Source organism: Calidris pugnax, unplaced genomic scaffold (assembly GCF_001431845.1).
Source record: "Calidris pugnax isolate Ruff unplaced genomic scaffold, ASM143184v1 scaffold276, whole genome shotgun sequence".
In the NCBI taxonomy this organism is placed as follows: Eukaryota; Metazoa; Chordata; class Aves; order Charadriiformes; family Scolopacidae; genus Calidris; species Calidris pugnax.
Genome location: NW_015091112.1, coordinates 2,488,398 through 2,506,394, shown reverse-complemented (window position 1 = coordinate 2,506,394; position 17,997 = coordinate 2,488,398). Strand labels below are relative to the sequence as shown.

The following is a 17,997-nucleotide window of genomic DNA, read 5'->3' as shown; positions in this document are numbered from 1 at the left end:
ATCTAGACACACCCAGCTCCTACCAGTTTGGCAAGGAAACACAAACCTGCTTCCCAGATGTGGAAGCGCTGGCTGAGACAGTTCCTCAGCCACTAGTGCCTTTCTCCTGGCTCCCACAAAAGCTCTGTCCTCCTTCAAAGCTGGGGCAAAGCCGTTTCCTGCCGCGGCCGATTGTTGGCAGCCCGGGCAGGATGCGCGTCGCTGGCCGGACCCTGTGTGAACCAAACCCTCCCCCTGTTCACCAGGAAATAAATGGGATACAGCGTCACTTCGGGGTTCTTGGGCAGAGGGCTGACACCTCTACAGCTGCCAGAAAGACTCACGCTCTAAAAATCAAAATTGGGACCGCTAACAAAAATACGTTGGCTTTATCTGACAAAAGAGTAACATTCAGGGTTGTTTTGTTCTTATATATATATTTTTTTTTTAAACAGCGTACAACACGCTCTAAAAATCAAAATTGGGACCGCTAACAAAAATATGTTGGTTTTATTTGACAAAGGAATAACATTCAGGGTTGGTTTATTTATCTATTTTTTTTTTAACAGCGTACAGTTTCAACTTAACACCTTCCAATGCTTAAAAAGGTATCAAATATTATAATGTTACAGCCTCAAAGTAACAAAGAGGAATTGTAGGGAATAACTGTGTTTCCAGAGCTGGGCTGGTAACACCAGGCAGAACCAGAGCTCCTTTCAGAGAGGCTCCAACCTGCTGTATAAAGCTCAGGGGCTGTGCCCTTTGCAGGAAAAGCTCTTTGCCAGAAATAATTGAGTTTGGGTTTGGTTTTTAAGTAGGAGGAAGTTTTAGTCGGGAAGCTCTTGACTTATACCTAATTTTTCAAACCAATGAATGCAAGAATTTGCCAAAATCCTGAATGGAAAACCCCAGAACAGGATTAAAAGGTTATTACTTAAGAAAACACCTTTAAAAAGACATTCTTTTGAGCATTACCACTTCCAAAGAACTGTTAATCTGTTTGTCAAGTATTTGTATTGCTCATTAAAAGGCAGTCAAGGAACTAAATAATTCTTCTAATAAGATATTAAGAAGTTCATTTAAAAACCCCAGTGCTTTGAGAGAAACTTACTATAAAAAGCTTCTTCTTTTCCTACATAAACCTACTTTCAAAGCTTTGAACCTACAAAATTTCAACAGCTCTTTTCACTGTTTTTTCAGAGTAATAAAAAAGCCACAGAGTACAAGCTGACATACACGCCAATACACACATATTAATTATGTTAATCACCTCTCATCTATCTTTAGCCATATATGCAAATACACTTTCCAAAAAGACCTATTGTCTCCTCTTGAGAAGGTCCTGTTAAGATCATCATTTCTCCTCACATCTGTACAAACTGAATTCTTTACTCCTGCAGCTTAATAGGGAAACACAAATAGCCAAAAAAACCCAAACTAAATGGAAACAGAAACTCACTGGGGATATGAATGATGAAAAAAATTGGGAGGGCATAAGGATACAGCCTTTAAACACCTGAATTTGGACTTTTGCTTCCCTCTTTTGAGAATCCACTGATTTTTTTTTTTAGCCTGGCCTCAATGAAAAGGTCGTCTTGCAGGCTGCATGCAGAACTGCACTTCGAGAACCCACCTTATTTCCCTCTTCTAATTAAAGGAGCCTAAATACATCTAGGTATGATAAGGAGAATAAATGTAAATAAATGTAAATCAGATGCCTAAAAGTTGATGGGAAGCACAAGTATTGGCATAACACACAAACGAGAATAACCTGGCCCAATGGCAAAAACTGGAGCAGCACTTAAGTATTTTTATAATGTTAGTTTTAAGATACAAATGGAAAGCGCATAATGTGGTTAATGTTTATAGAAATTACATTGAAAAGATGAAGAAGTGCTCCTAAAACTGTCAGCAGCAACTTCAGAAAACCTGACCAGTTTTTTTCATTTTTGGAAAATAAAATATTAGCAACATCACACTTTCCTTATATGAAATACTGGGTTTTGATCAACTTCTGAAGCACTGCTCAGCTTTTTATATTCAGTGACAGAAAGACTAAGACCTGCCCAATACGTTCACGTGGTCAGTGGCTGAGAAGTTCTAAAAATACAGTAAAAATTCCTTGACTGGATTTACCAGCATCACAGTAGCTTCTCTAAAGAATCCAATTTACACTGTAAGGGAAATTAGTTTAAACATGTACTGAAATGCACAATTTCCTATTTATATGTCCTAAAGTAAGGAAGACGATGTCAATCAATCTTGAAACTCTTCTAAAATATTTCAGCAATTATCTTTTAATACAACCTGGTAAATTATATTTCTTCTCCAACTACGAAATTTGAAGTTCTACATGGCATTGTATCAAACGCATCAGAATTTTGCAGCTCAGCAAATCACCAGATTCACACCTGTAGCTGTAGGACAATCAGCATCTCATTCAAGAAGCGTTTCAGTATCAGCACTCACCCTTCATTCTTATATTTGCCTTCATTAACACTCCCCAAGAATCTCACTACTTTTTGCACACTAAGTATTTTGCTGTTAGCATAGGTTTTTTTGTTCCCAAATTAATCACGCAAAAGCATTTCTTTGGCAACCATCTCCATGGTAGGTTTCTTGCAAGTATAAATTTATATTTAAAACAGTATCTTTGACTACAATCCACATTGTTATAGCAACATAGCCCCAGCAAATCAGTGCATCTGCAGCTACTGTCACAGCAAACTGGTAACTGCAAACCCACAGTATCAAATGTACATCGAGTAACTGTTTTCAGGAGACTAACCATATATCCTGAAAAAGCCAACCTTTCAAATGTAAGAAGAATTTCAGATTCTCCCTATCCTGAGGACAGACACTGAAAAAATCTCTTTTTTTCTGGTGACTAGTTCTATAAAGATACGCTCTTCACTGAAGTTTTTTTATAGGCATGGATGAAAGTAACATAGCAAGTCTTAAAAACCAAAGCAGACCTCCTCCCACATAATTTGACTGTTTTACTTAGAAGTAAATATATAAAAATATACATAGTTTGTAAATATCAATTCAAAGAAAACATACTCAGTTCAGCCAATTTTAGCTACATCTCTCTTAATGCCTATCAATACTCAATAATACCTTGAAATTTAAGATGCTTGTGTTCTAAATTCCAATCAGAAATGAGTTAAGGGCGGAGGGACAAGGCAGTATTCAAACAAAGTCCTTCCCAAGCTGTGATTCACTACAAGCTAAGCCTACAAAGAGAGTCTGCTATTTTCAGGGAGGTCATTGTTTTATGAATGCAACGTAATCATCACTGGGCAATTAATGCATTTGATTAAAAAAAAAAATAATTAAAACCCGCCCAATACTTATGGTAGGGATCCACACTGTGGGCACTGAATCCCCATCCAACACTTCTTATTTAAAGGATTCACTGCTTTTTCCAACTCCATCCCCAGTATGTAATAAAAACAAAATTAAGAGCATAGCACAAAGAGGGAAGGTGAAGGTGTTGAGAGCGCTTATTTTTAGCTTAACCAGGTGCTCGTGACTCCTTTGATGGTACCATTTGGCAATACAAATAAGAAAAGAAAAGTCTGTGTACAGAAAGTGTCATTTAAATTCAGATTCCTCAAGATATCAAGCAAAACCACCACATTGGTCTATCTGAAATTAACACTTTGAACAACAGGGATCGCAAGGTCTTGGCCATTCCACAAAGCACGTCATGAAACCATTCTTCAAAGTAATTGCCATGTTTACTTATAGTACAACTGAGACGATCACCATGAAGACTTACCACAGACAAAATCAGTTTGAAACTCAGTTCTCCAGTGGAATCACCATCAAAACACGCTACAATCCTCATGGATACTGTGGTTGCTTCCCAAAGCGACCACCAGTGATAAAACTGGCTGCTCAGCATCACTGCTGAGAAAGATTACACTGCCCGGGTTACAGACAACCAAGTTTTGGGCACATTGAACTGAGCCAAAGGGAAGATTACTCCTTTTCTTGGAAAGACAAAGCTGCAAGAAGAGTCAAACAGAAACATCTGCCATCCAAAACATATAATCTGAATTTATCTGGCTTAGCTCAACCTTTTTTCACACTAACACATCTTCAGTTCCAGGGCTGAGAAATGTCTTGCCCTGAGCCAGATCCAGCCAAGGAGAACAATTAATTTTGTCCAGAGACACCGCTCTTCTTCTCCCTTCATCACAGCCCCAAGTCCTCACTCATGGCAAGTCACACACGAATCGCAAAACCTCTTTGCAGACACTTCTCCAATCACAGGTAGGAAGAGGCACCTCATCTCCTGATGGAGCAGTGGTGAACCTTTGGCTCTGCGGAGATTCTGAGCTGGCACTCATTCAGAGCAGTGAACTACTATACTTTTAAAAATCAGTTTAGCATCAGGAAACAAAATGCAGTTGCCACTTCATACTACATTGCTTCTTCTGTTTATGAAAACACATATTTGTATAATATATATTCACTTTTGGAATCCAGATGTCAAACTATCTTTTTTTCCTTGAGAAGGCTGGTACTTTCAGAGTAGACTGTGGATAAACATCAGGACTAGTGGATGTTCTCCAGATCTGACATGAGAAATCTGGACTCAATGTCCAGAAACATTTCAGTGGATTCCATATACCAGAAAACCAACAGAGAAAGCTCCTCTACTTGCCCACACCACGGCTCTACAACATGTTCAAGAGCTCAAAGTCAAATGTGGATTCTACCCATGCAGAAAGTCTGTATGGAATGACAAAGACTCACAGAAACAACCTGGTGCTACACGTCCTTAATTTAAATATACCTTCAAGACTTCTCTGAAGACAACAAAACACATACTGACTGCACCTTCACAGTTAATACGTAATTCAACGTGGTAGCACTCACAATTTTACAGTGTTGGAAAAAAGCGACCATGCCAGAGATTAAACAACATTTTCTGTTCCTTTAAGTCCATTTTAAACAAAATACACCTTTCTACTCCAGAGCATGGGGGTCTGTTTATGGAATGCCTTTCCAACACTACATCAGACAGATAATCTTCTGATGATAATAAAGGACTTGCTTTGATGGGCTGCCAACACCAGAAACAAACACGGTTCTTTCCTTAAAGGGGTGAGCTGTAACTGAAAGAGAGGGGAGAAAAGAAAGCACAATCCTAGAAAAAAAGTAAACTGACTTGAAAACGCTCTGTAAGACTCTGCCACTGGTTAGTCCTACCCGTAGGTAAAAGATACCCAGAGCAGTAATACCAGGAAAAAGGATAAAAGCAACTTTTCACTTCTGGAAAATTTTAAGACATTTCTCACATTCTCGAAAGAACTAGTTTGTTTTTCACTGATAGGCATTGCTTGTTTTTCTCCATTAAAAACTACACTCCTACGACCTACAAAGTTAATTAACTCTACAGAAATAATAAACCTAAATTGAAAGAGCATTCCTTGTACACATGTCACGAAGATGGGTGATTATACCACCACCTTTTTAACCATCCAAAAAAACTAGCATTAAGCTTCATAATGACCCTAAATAAATATTTATCCCCGTGTTTAAAGGTGGGGAAATTTCATCCCAGACAGGCAGCAGCATGCCTCAAGCAGCATAACAAGGGGTTTTCCATAATGCAACCCACAATCGTATTGCTCTATCCCATTAGGAGACTCCGGAGAGTTGTTTGGTGTTAAGACATATTGGGATAAATCTAATCATTCCAGTCTTCTTCTGTCTGCGTTTGTAGATAAGTTTACCACAAAAGTCTTTATTACAGATCAGATTTAATGCTCCTGAGATGTTGAATCATACTTCTAAATTTTCCTCAGTGGTGAGTAAACACTCCAGGAGTCCAAAAATACCCAGAACACTTTACCATTAGTTTGAATTTCCAAATTTCTTATCAGCATTATTGCTATTTTCAATATTTGCTTCCCTCCTTTGTTACTGATTCTTTATATCAAGGGTAGGAGAAAATGCTGACCGATAAAAATCACTTACTCTCATTTAGGTGTGTAAGTATGTTATGAACTACTACTGGGTCCATCCCAAGGCACCACCTGCCCCTCCTTGAGGAATGCATCTCCTGTTCCCAGCTCCCACGTTCTCAAGCCACGGCAGGAGCCACATGCAACCTCCTTTCACAACACACACTTCAATCCTACAACTACTTGTCCTACCACAAAAGCTCACGGAGGCTCTCAGCATTTTAAGCAACACCACAGGAACTGCCGGAAGAAAAGGGTACGTCTGTGCTTAACAACAACTTCAGCAGGTTCTTTCATGTACACACTTAAAAGGAAACACCTGTAGCTAAAGCACGTTAAACAGAGGGAAACACACTTCTCCTTCAATTTTGTATTTTCACTAAAATTCCAAGAGTTGTGCCCACTGAAGGCAAGAGAACTTTTTAAGATTTTCAAATGTCTCTCTGATGTGCTATCAAAAAAAAAAACTTATCTGTGGACAGGCTGGTAAATAGCATCAGGCAAGTGCCGGGCTACACAGATTAGGCCAAAAAAACACTTGCTGAATTGAAGAGTATCCTTCCAGAAATACAGACAAAGGCTCCAGTTCATATTCTCTACACTATGTACAGGATTTCTAGATATTTTGGGAATCTTTAGGTTCAGCAGTTCACTAAAATCAAATACTGGGTTTGTTTAAACCAACCATGGGTCCTATACAGCAGGAATGAAAATCCATACGATGCAGTATTTTGTCTGATGAAACGGTCACCGGCGTCCCCCCCACTTCAATACACAAAATCTCTCTGCAAAGGAAGAACATTAAGATTTCCATGCCGTGCAGTGATCTCAATGCAGAAACATAATCCTTGCTTTTAGAATGAGTATAATCCCTACAGCAATTTAGAGACAGATAAGAGTCTAGCCCATGCTAAAGATCCACTTGTTTTCTGAATTTTACAGTGCGACCTGATGATTCCAAAGCACTTAAACTATCAGTTTTTAGTAACAGGATAGTATTTCTATACTGCATAAAAATCACAGAATCATTTATCTCATTATGGCTATCCACTTTCAGAAGCTCATTTTTAATTAAATTATTGCTAAGCTCCACTGAAACATAAAGCAATCCACCAAACGAGCAAGCCATTAAAAAGCACAACAGTCACGGCAAATTACAGCAATTTTACTTGAAGATCTGTAAACAAACAAACTAAAAATAATCTTTTTTTTAAAGTTTTGTTAGAGCCTCACTAATGTAAAAAATACATCAGGAAATGTGTAAAAAATGACAGTACTCTCTGCACATTAACATGCTACCTTTTACACTATTTTTTTGTAGAATTTGCAACAAATTATTCAACAGTATTTTCTGAAGTTTTAGGGAGACAAACAACATCCCTATTTCTCATAAAAAATGTAATTGCTGTAACCTATAATATTGGCAAACTCATACTTTATTCTTGAAAGCTAATTTAATTTTCCATTTTCTTACAAGAAAAAGTTGGCACACAGACTTGGCTTAACCTGAGCCTTCCCCGTATCTAGATTCAGTATTAGCAAGAAATATAAAAGTATTTTGTGCTTAATCCTGGGAAAACAAAGCCATTGAAATCACCAGTACTTGTTGAGTTCCAACACTGATGCAGACCATGAAACAAGCCCGTTCTTCCATCCAATGACACAGCCATGTCTTTGCCCAGAATCATAGAATCATTTGGGTTGGAAAGGACCTTAAAGATCATCGAGTCCAACCGTTAAGCTGGCACTGCCAACTTGCCACTAAACCATGTCCCTCAGCACCACATCTACCCATCTTTTGAATTACCTCCAGGGATGGTGACTCCACCACTTCCCTGGGCAGCCTGTTCCAATGCTTAATAACCCATTTAGTGAAGAAATTTTTCCTAATATCCAATCTGAACCTCCCCTGGTGAAACTTGAGGCTGTTTCCTCTTGTCCTATCACCTGTGACTTGGGAGAAGAGACTGACCCCCTCTCTACACCCTCCTTCCAGGGAGTTGCAGAGAGGGATAAGGTCTCCCCTCAGCCTCCTTTTCTCCAGAATGAACATCCCCAGCTCCCTCCCACGAGACTTGCGCTCCAGACCCCTCCACCAGCTCCGTTGCCCTTCTCTGGACACGCTGCAGCATCTCAATGTCTTTCCTGTAGTGAGGGGCCCAAAACTGAACACAGCATTTAAGATGGGGCCTCACCAGTGCCCAGTACAGGGGACCATCACTGCCCTAGTCCTGCCATTAATACTTTTGGATGGATTTTAGAGACAGAAAAGAGAAAGAAGAAAAAAGTCACAGCAATAAGAATCTTCTGACTGGAAGGTATGAAAAATTCAAAGTAAGCAATATTATCAAGGCACAAAATAGGCCTACTTTGCCAAATTCTCCCCATCAGCGGCAAGACTGCCTCCATCTGTTGTTAAGGTGATCATACCTCCAGCTGAAGGACTCCATAGCCTTCCTTTCCAGCATGACACAGAAGATGGAAGATATGCCTAATCTCCGGTTGAGGACAAGTCAGAAGTTTTTTTGAGCAAACTCATATTAACCTGTATAGCCTTGAAGTCTTCAATAAGGAAATAAAAAGGTTTTAGTTACAATGTTTGAGGAAAAAGCCCACCAGAGCTTAGACTAAACTTTTCTAATTCTGAAAGTGGATTTTTTTATGCTGCTGCTGCTCACCAGCATTCACCAAAAAAATTCCTACAACTTAATTAAAAATTTACAAAAGGATAATTTGTTTAATTATTGTCTAGCAAATCTCTGTGGAATGCAGCAAAACTAATAAGATTCAGGTAAGTTTCCATCTGCAGCAGCTAGTAAATCTTTCCGCACCAGGAGAAATGCAGGCAGTAAAAATAGGAGGCAATAGAATGCAAAACGAACCTTGAAATTAGGTGGAGTAAAAGAAAAGGTTCTCTTAGAAAAACATACACTGACATAAAATCAGAGCAGAACTCTGTTCAAGGAATATTAGATCCTTTTTAGTAATTTTTTAGTTATTATTATTATCTGGACATTAGAGTAAAAAACGATGTTTCCGGATTCTCAGCCTTGAGGAGGAAGCCTGGGACCAGGAGGAAGGCTGATGGGCTATATTTAAAACAGAAAAATTGGATACAGACTTGAAAGGAAAGAAGAGAAGAACCACCAAATTTAAAAAAAAAAATAATATATATACAGGAAGGGTGGAAGAGAAGGAAAATGAAGAGGCATTTCCTGAATGATCTGTGGAATAAAATTAAATTAGGAGATAATTTAGGAAACAAAACACAGTAACGGCCCTGCCAGCTCAGACCGCATTTCCCTTGTGAAGCTCCCAGCACAGAGGGACAGGCTGAGGCAAACACATGGTGGTACGTGCCCTGGATGTCTTCTCAGGCCCCAGTGCAGCTCCTGAACCTTCCAGTCATTAATGGAAGGAAAATCCACCTGACTCTAATTGCTCAAGGAATCCAGGTAACCTTTTGGCATCCACACCTCCCTACGGCTCTCACTATTTGACAATGTGCCAAGTGCTCTGTTTGTTTGATATCTGCCAAGGGTATTTTCGTTTGATACTGGTTAATTCTTGTGTTATCAGAGATCAATTACCATTCCCTCACATACAAAAGGACCAATGACCTTGAAAAGGTGACGTCTATTGTACCCACCATCCCCATTTCTAAGCTGAAATGTCCTCATCAATGTAATTATTCCTCTTATGGAAGCTCTTCTGCATCTTTCATCATTCTTCTTAGCCTCCTCTCTGCAAATTTTAGTCCCAACAGAAAGAAAACATGTAGGAAAAGCGGGAAGAAAACTCAAAGGTAATAAAAGCAAGAATAAGGGAGTTTGCCTAAACAGTACTCCTTATAATGTTAAATTCCTAACTAGCAGACCATGCCAACTATAACCACAACATATACAATACTGTTTTCCCGGCACACTGGGGATTTTAAATATAATAAATTAAAAATGGTCTAAATTATGTTCAAAGACCTTTTTTTATTGGCTCCACAGTGGCTTACAGGGCCACTTAAGGAATATAATTAGGAACAGAGTTCTTCCGTGGGTATTACAGTTTCTCAACTGTCAGAAATCAGCAATTTAGCAGACTTCTTGAGCCAAAAAGGCAACAACAACAACAAAAAAGCATTAATAGCCATGGCATAGATCTTTCCTCCCCAAGTGCTGTTTCCATGTACTTGAAACTTTTGGTTCCAAAAGTACCTTGAGACAGTGAGTCCCTACACTGAGTTGTTCGTTATGTGAAACAAACCAACCAGCCAATCAACTCATTTTCTTTTGCTTGCCTTAAGCTCAGTAATTTCAGTAGGCATTGCTCTCCCCTTTTCACTTATGACAAAAGCAGTGAATATTATTTCCCTTGTCAGCCTTTTCTGTACTATTCAGGCATTACAGATTTCTATCACATCCTTAACTCAGATGGCTCTTCCCTAAACCAAACTACACAGCTCTAAGGGGAGACTAAATGGCTTAGCACAGGAGCCACGTTCTCTCTTTGGCCACCATTTTCACAGGAATCCTTACTCCATGTCTAATTTTACGTTTTTACAGAGCCTCAAGTGTAACAGATCCTGGCAACAGCAGAGTGGATAATTTCCAGAAAGGTGAGCCTAGTGGATGCTGAGTTATCTTCATGTTAGGTTAAAAAGTACTGTCTGTGTACTTCTTAATCCAGTCTGAATATAGAGAACAAGAGAAATCAGAGAAATAATCCTGCTGGTCTTCCAACCCACATCATCTATGTGAGAAAAAGTATATACTTGCACCTGTATTTTTTTCCCCAAGCTCAAAGATTTCTGGTGAAATACAGTGTTAAGAAAGCACTATCATTTTTTGCACAGCAAATTTTACCTGCAGCTCTTAAGAAAATGTAAGTGTACTCTTTTCCCTACAGTTATACAAGGATCAACACCCACTGTAACAAGCGCAGAGCTCTTTGATAACAGTGAAACCATGACTGTCAGGAAATATGTGTTTCCTAATGAAACAAAAACTGTACTGCAGAGATCACAGTTAAATACAAAATTATGGTTATGAGAAGAAATGCAGAGCAAAATGGTGGTACATCCTTTAAAATATATAATGTATTATTAAAAAAAAAATTAATATAACTTTTCAACAAATCACTTCAATAAACAGCACTAAGACAGTTCTTGATATTCAGTTAATCTTACCTGTTCTTTTGAGACTTGCACACAGAGAACTTCACATCCAACTAAACCACAAATGTTTTTCAGTTATTAAAATATCTTCTCTGAAGCTACTTCAGAAGAATGCTAGCCCCATGAACACTGATATTCTTTTAGCTTTCTGGGGTTTCCCCCTTCCTAGCTATCTCAATTATGATTTAAGGTTACTGTTCCATTGTAAGAAAAACAACAGATGTCCTAAAGAACTGATGTGGTGTATTGAAAAGCTTGAACACACAAGATTCCTCATTAAAGTAACACAGCATTATATAAACACATCTGACAGACCACAGTGTCTAAAAATGTGTTTATTCTTGTCATTATAATTAGTGGCCTAAACCCGAACTCATTCTGCCAATATCAATTAATATCATCTATGGCCAGTTCAAAGTAGCCACGATGATGACAGATGACATGGAATTTAGTAGATGTTAAGATGGCACCACTTCACATGACGCTCATCAACCCTAAATTGCAACAACCAGATGAAGTGGTTCATCAGAGTAGTACATTTCCCAAACTTTTGGAGCTAAACCTTCAAGGACTGAAAATTCGTTCGAACAGTCAAAACCCTTTGAAGCTCGGCCACGTGATAGATTTATGTTTCTGCATCCCTTCATAAGCCTTCAGGCTTTGGCTTCATTTTGGGGAAGTATTTGTAGATCTTACTTTGTTGGGTTTTTTTCATTTATTTGGTTTTTATATGCTTTGAAGAAAAAACAGCAGGAAGTCTCACTGACATCCAAAATGAATAAAGCAGCCTGCATTATAGTATTATTATTCCAGATCAAAACCATGCTGAGTTCCCCACTCAGTGCAATCTTACTTTATAAAAGCTAACACATGATACTAACAAAGTAAAATCTTAGCAAGACAAAGCAGCTATAGGCTTAAATTAAGTTAATGGATGAAGATCTAACACTAATCTTCACTAGGTTATTATCTCTTTTTCTTTTTTTCCACTTTTTTTTTTTTCCTCTCCACATTTTAGCATAGGATTGGAAGTGACTACCAAGGTCACCATGCCCAGACTACTGCTACTCCAAGAAACACTAATACATTAATTCTTTCCTGAAATACGAGCTCTGCCTTCAGGCAATCAGACTTTTTTCTTGACCGTGGTCCAGAACGTCACTGCTGACCGAACCATTCCCATTTCCAGACCAACTGCACCAACAGCTGATTCATCTCAATTTAACCTTGTGCTAACATTGTACTTAAAGTTACTTTCCCAACCTAATGTTTATCTTCCAAATAAGAAAAAATAAAGTGCAAATTTATTTATTGTAAAGCAAATACAATGAAATGAAAACCCCAAACCACTAAGCTCTTATTTTGGTAGGTTAACAAAGCCAATCTCTTTAGCCTTTCTCAACACTTATTTCATTTCTCCTGGATAACACTGAAGCCTAACTGCATCTCTGCGTGTTTTTTTTTCCCCTCCTAAGCAAATAACCAGAATTCCACCCTCTATCCCACAAGATGTCTCAGCAGTGCCTTATGCAATAGCACACAGTTCTCCATATTTGACCCATCATGTATCAGGATGCATTTCCTTTCCCTCTAATCACGTAATTATTACATGATCACCTAATACATCCAGTTATCTTCCTCCTTAGGCACAGCCAACTGCTGAGTACCCAGCACACAGCAAAAATTCTTCTAGCCCATGATAGCTTTTAGTCATACCATCTGAAGACAGCACAACAGAAATATGATGAAATGTAACTGATGATATGCAGTTCATTCCGTATAATTCTGCCTGGAAAATGACTCCTAAGTTTGTGTCATCAACCAATTTAATGAGCATACACATTTGCTTTTTACTCATGATGTTACCATAATAACAAGACTGGTCTTGAGATAAAAACCCATGTAGACCATCACTACTACAACACCCTATTCTGATATTTGCATTTTCTCTCCCTTTTAGCCAGTTACTTCTCTAATGAAGTCCAAACATGGAATCTGTTATACTTTATCTACAAAATTCAGTTACTGAAGAAAGCATAAGGTGCAGCCTTCCTTAGTTAAAACCTAGTTCCATTTATTCAATTTAAAATTTACCTCCATGTCTTAATTCTTTCTTCCTTTCAAGATATCCTTTTACGTCTTCCATGTGAATCATGTTATCCTCATAATTAAATATGAATAAACCACTTTGTATTCCACAATCCTATAGCACTATTTCTGACTTGTTAGGATTAAAGAAAACATATATGGCACACACAATTGCAAATCTTTTTGCAGGGTGTGATGGTGGAAAATATATACTCCTCTGACTTGAGCATATGAATTTTGCTCTGTAACAACTGACACCACTGTTTTCACTGAAAAGTGCGAGGAAGGATTAATTTATAAGTAAGGACAAAGAAAATATTTGTCTTTGTCTTATAATTTCTTTTCTTTTCCTTCTTTTAGATGGAACAAGTTCTGATATTTTCTTTCCAAGGTCTAATCCAGCTTCATATCTTTATCTACACTTGCTGATAGCTGAGTCTACAGTTTCCCTATCTACAGTGCACACAAGGTTAAGAGTCAGGATGCATTCAAGTAGTTTTAATTGAACCATGATGACCAGGGTTCCTTCCTATTCAAAAAATTCAGACCATGGATCTTAAGATAGACTTTTTTTAATATAGAAGATGCAGCAGAACTTAGCATCAGTGAGTGTTTTACTCTTGAATTCAGTGGAACCAGGACCTCACTCAACCGATTCATGTCTACCCTAGTCTCCAACATACCTAAATGCAGGGACACACAACTCAGTCCTATTCACAGGAGCGTAAAATCCAGTTTTATTTATTAAGGTTGAGAAGCATATGAAATGAGTCACGATTATTATTTTTTGCACCTCCGTTTATCAGAGCTATTTTCCTGCTGGACCACAAAAAAAAATTATATCAAAAGGAAACAGGTGGTAGGAGGGAAGAGGAAGGACAAATAAAAACATAAACAAACAAAAAAAAAAGCCGCCAAATTCCAAAGGTACTTAAGGAAACAATGTGAAAGATACTGATCGGCAAATACTGCTTTCCTTGTTCTGGCTGGACAGTCAAGATTAAATCTCCCCAAACCAAGATCCAGCCTCAGACTGGATAGTAAACCCTGAAACAAATCTAGTCTACAGAAGACGGAGAGTTAGGAGAACAGCAACACCTTGCAAGCTCTCTCCAGCTGTAAAGAAGGAAACCCATGGCAGTGAAAGCGATTCCTCCTGCTCTGTGATAAAGACAGCAATCAGAGACAAATTAAGTGAAGTGCATTTTAACCTATTAAAACCTTTATTGTTTCAACTGTTGTTCTTGGTTAGTGTATTAACTCCTTCTTTAGAGATACAACTGTTGAAGGTATTTTTCATTTAGTGTAACTAAATGCTATCTCTAAAAGCTTTTGCAAGACTTGGGATGAATCCCTAAGTTCTCCAGATAGAGAACTTTATGTAAGGAGAATAAACTGAGTTTATTTTATCATTTTCACAATGCTAATGACCAATATTCAGACAGTTAAAGGATAAAATTAAATCCTCAGTAGGTAATTCTTGATCTCATTTGCGGACCGGGGAGATGGATATTGCCTGGAGTGGCTCTTTGATAGAGCTGAACTCCACAGAGATAAATGTCTGTTATCCATCTGTGCTGTATGTGTATTTTGTAATTGGCAGCCTTTCTACCTAAGAAGAAACAAGTTGCTCAGCCTTGCCTGTTCATATAAAATGTCATTACAACCTTTACAATTTGCATGGGAGATAAATTTGTAAAAACTGGTAGGTCTGCCCTGAGTTCCAGACAAATCAATGCGCGCTCTTTAAGTCCTACTTCTTTGAATTTCCACCCCATTACTAAGGCATCCACAAAGGTCACCTTGATAGAAACGAAGGGTCAAAGGGAACGTCTTTCTTTTCATTTCATCCTTTCACGGTTTTAGAGAAGAAAGGTAAGTGCTCCAGCAAGAGCACATGCCCCTAGAGCACACAATATCTCAACAAGCTAAAGTTCACATGTGACCACATAATTAAAAAAGAATATGCCAGTATTACATCCAGTTTAGCCATCAGCCTCGTGATGAGGCTGGGAAGTCTGGAGAGCCTGATCTGGTGGACGTACATTCTGAGGAACAGCTCAAGGTGTCCTCAATGAAGCAGAGTCTCTCAACTGGAACTCAAGCACGTGACTCAGTTACCGTCCCTCTTGAGGTTCTGTGCCAGCTTCCCCTTCTCTGCTTAGGTTGGTAAATAAAGTGTTGTAGCACCTTCTGCTTGTATTTGTTGGAGACCGAGTATCGTGCTTTGTTATTTGAACCCTGGAGTTCTCAAACTCAGTTTCACCCTGTATCACATAATCACTTGCACACACACCCACTCAATGCTCTCCACTCACTTTTTTTCTAACGCTGAATGCCAAAACCAATCCTGAAATAGAAACTACTTCATGCCTTACATTAGTAATCAACTAAAAGCTAAGGATGTTGTACCTTGGCAAGAATGAGGTTTGTTTCTCCCCAGAAGAAAAACACCACTTTCCCCTAGCAGGATACAAAGGGGAAGGGGTCACTCTGCTCACGGGGAGGGGTGGCAGGGAGCCAGCCCTCTCAGGCTGCAGCAACGCCTCGTGGTTCAGCTGCTTCAGCCGTCACCTCAGTCCTCATCTCCTGCCTCAAGTCACCACCAAGGTCTAACAACATCATCAGAGGTTTCCACTCAGCACGCAGTGCTAAACGCAGGTGATCTACTTTGAATGCAAGCAGCAGTAAGTAGGAGGGAAGAGGGACACAGATGAGAGAAGAACAATTTCAACAGCAAAGGTCGCTCAGTATTTCCCCACGTTAAAACTATTTTCTCCCATCTGACTTTTTTGAAATGTAATCAATTCTGGTAAGAAACATGGCTGCAAAACTATACCCATTCAAATATTCTGTGGGGAGCAATAATTGTCTGCTACCTCTTTTACTCCTACTTGCATTCTCTTACTGTGTTTTTTTCCAAACAGTAAAATTCTGCGAGGGGGAAAGCTGCAGCTTGTGGCACCATTCCTTTTGGGAGCTACCAACAGTATCACCCAAGGGATTTGGGAGCAAGGAAAGCATCTCTCTCCAGAATGAACAGACTTCTGAGACTGAGTCATGGATGTGCTCAGTGCTGTCAATACACTTGCAATCCTCCACCAGAACCAAGGAGTAAAAACTACACCAAAAAGACACCAAATAGTTTATGCATAAATCAGCCCTGGAGACAGCCAAGAAAGAACACAGATCTGGTATCATCCCTGAAGAGAGCTTTTATCTGTTTGTTTTAAATTGAGGAGCAAAAAGCATTCGCAATGAAAAAAATGCTGTTTCATTATGTCCAAGAAAGTGGAAAAAAACCCTGGTATTTAGGTTTTTCCCTATTATATTCAATATACTGACTCTTTTTACTTCTCTTTTGTTGTTAAGTCTGTGAAACAAAGCCTGGAACAAACTGCAGCTGACTGTATAAAAAAAGGTGTTGATCACACCAATTTTTCACAAAATGTTTAATGCACACATGACACAGACGAGTAAAACAGAAGTTTAATTTGAAATCTGAACGTTCTGCAAAAAAACACTTCCCTTTACTCAGCAGTGATGATTTTCTAAGTCAGTTAGATAAGACCTCTCAGTCCTGCAATAACCTTCACAAATAAATGATATAAGAAATAATTTTTCTTAGATCTATTTCCCTATTTTTATCGAGAGAAATACTCCCTATCTGAAATATCTGAAGTGCAAAGCATTGCTCCTACACTTGTCTTTTCATTTTGGCCAGCTCTGTAAACAACAACATGTAAACATCAAATTTCTCAGCAGATATTTGCAAATTTTGTCTTCACAAATAAGCTGCCTCTGGAAATAAGGAGCTCCAACAGACAGGCACTGACAATTTTGAAGTTTCAACTCTCATGTGTCTTCGAAAGGAAATCACCCAGAAACAAATCCAAAAGTTTCTATAATAGATAGGGCACAGAATCAAGAGGAAAATTCTTAATGTAATTTTTTTTTTTGAGAAAGACTGATTATTTTTGTCAACAAAGCAAATTGCTTAACACATTCAAATATTTCGGTTTAAAATAAATAGCATAACACATTATAATGAAACACATTTTGTGCTGAATTACATAACAGAAAAGGTATGCAAGTTTAATCAACTATTACTTAGCATATTCCCCACTTGAAGTCAGACAGTGTTCATACTACAAGTCACACATTCCTCAACCCTTTAAATGATCTGCGATTACTAGATGCTCCAGGCGTATCCGTACTCCAAATTACACTGCAGTAATGCTTCTACTGAATTTCTCCCAGTCTTACAGTACAAGTTAGGATTCCAGGAAGCAATCTGCAGCAAACTGACCATAACGCTGCTGCAGGTACTAAAATCAGCATATTTTTAAAAGAATAATAATAAAATAAAGACAAATGCTCCCAACCCCTACCTTAACAAACCGACCGGCGCTACTCACCATTCATGGCTGTGGGAAACTGAGCCATCATGGTCTTGAATATCCCTTGCTAGCTCTTAGCCATCTGCAACATAAAAACATCGTGCCATTAATAATGCAACAAGGGCAAAACGTAGCTCGGCGCTCCTGCTGAGCGGGGGGAATGCCTGTCCCCTTCAGCTCACACTTCCGATAGCAAACAATGCCAGGCTTCAGGCTGCTGCTGAACAAGCCCAATTTACATTTGCGAGGGGGTGGGGGAATTTTTTTTTATTTTTTTTTTTCTGTTTTTTTTTTTTTTTTTTTTTTTTTTGGGTTTGGAGTGCAGGAAAAAAAAAAAAAAAAAAAAAAAAAAAAAAAAAGTTCTAGGAAAAATATTAAACCC

At 38.6% G+C, this 17,997-nt stretch overlaps 1 protein-coding gene across 1 annotated transcript in view; it reads right to left on the bottom strand.

Moving 5' to 3' along the window:
• Positions 1-17,997, bottom strand: part of LOC106897508 (intersectin-2-like) — a gene marked incomplete at its 3' end in the record, with an annotated part of 47,437 nt that overhangs the window by 19,351 nt on the left and 10,089 nt on the right. Inside the window, exon 2 of the mRNA XM_014958180.1 lies at positions 17,634-17,697. Coding sequence (XP_014813666.1) covers positions 17,634-17,664 — 31 coding nt within the window. The remainder of the gene's footprint in view (positions 1-17,633; positions 17,698-17,997) is intronic.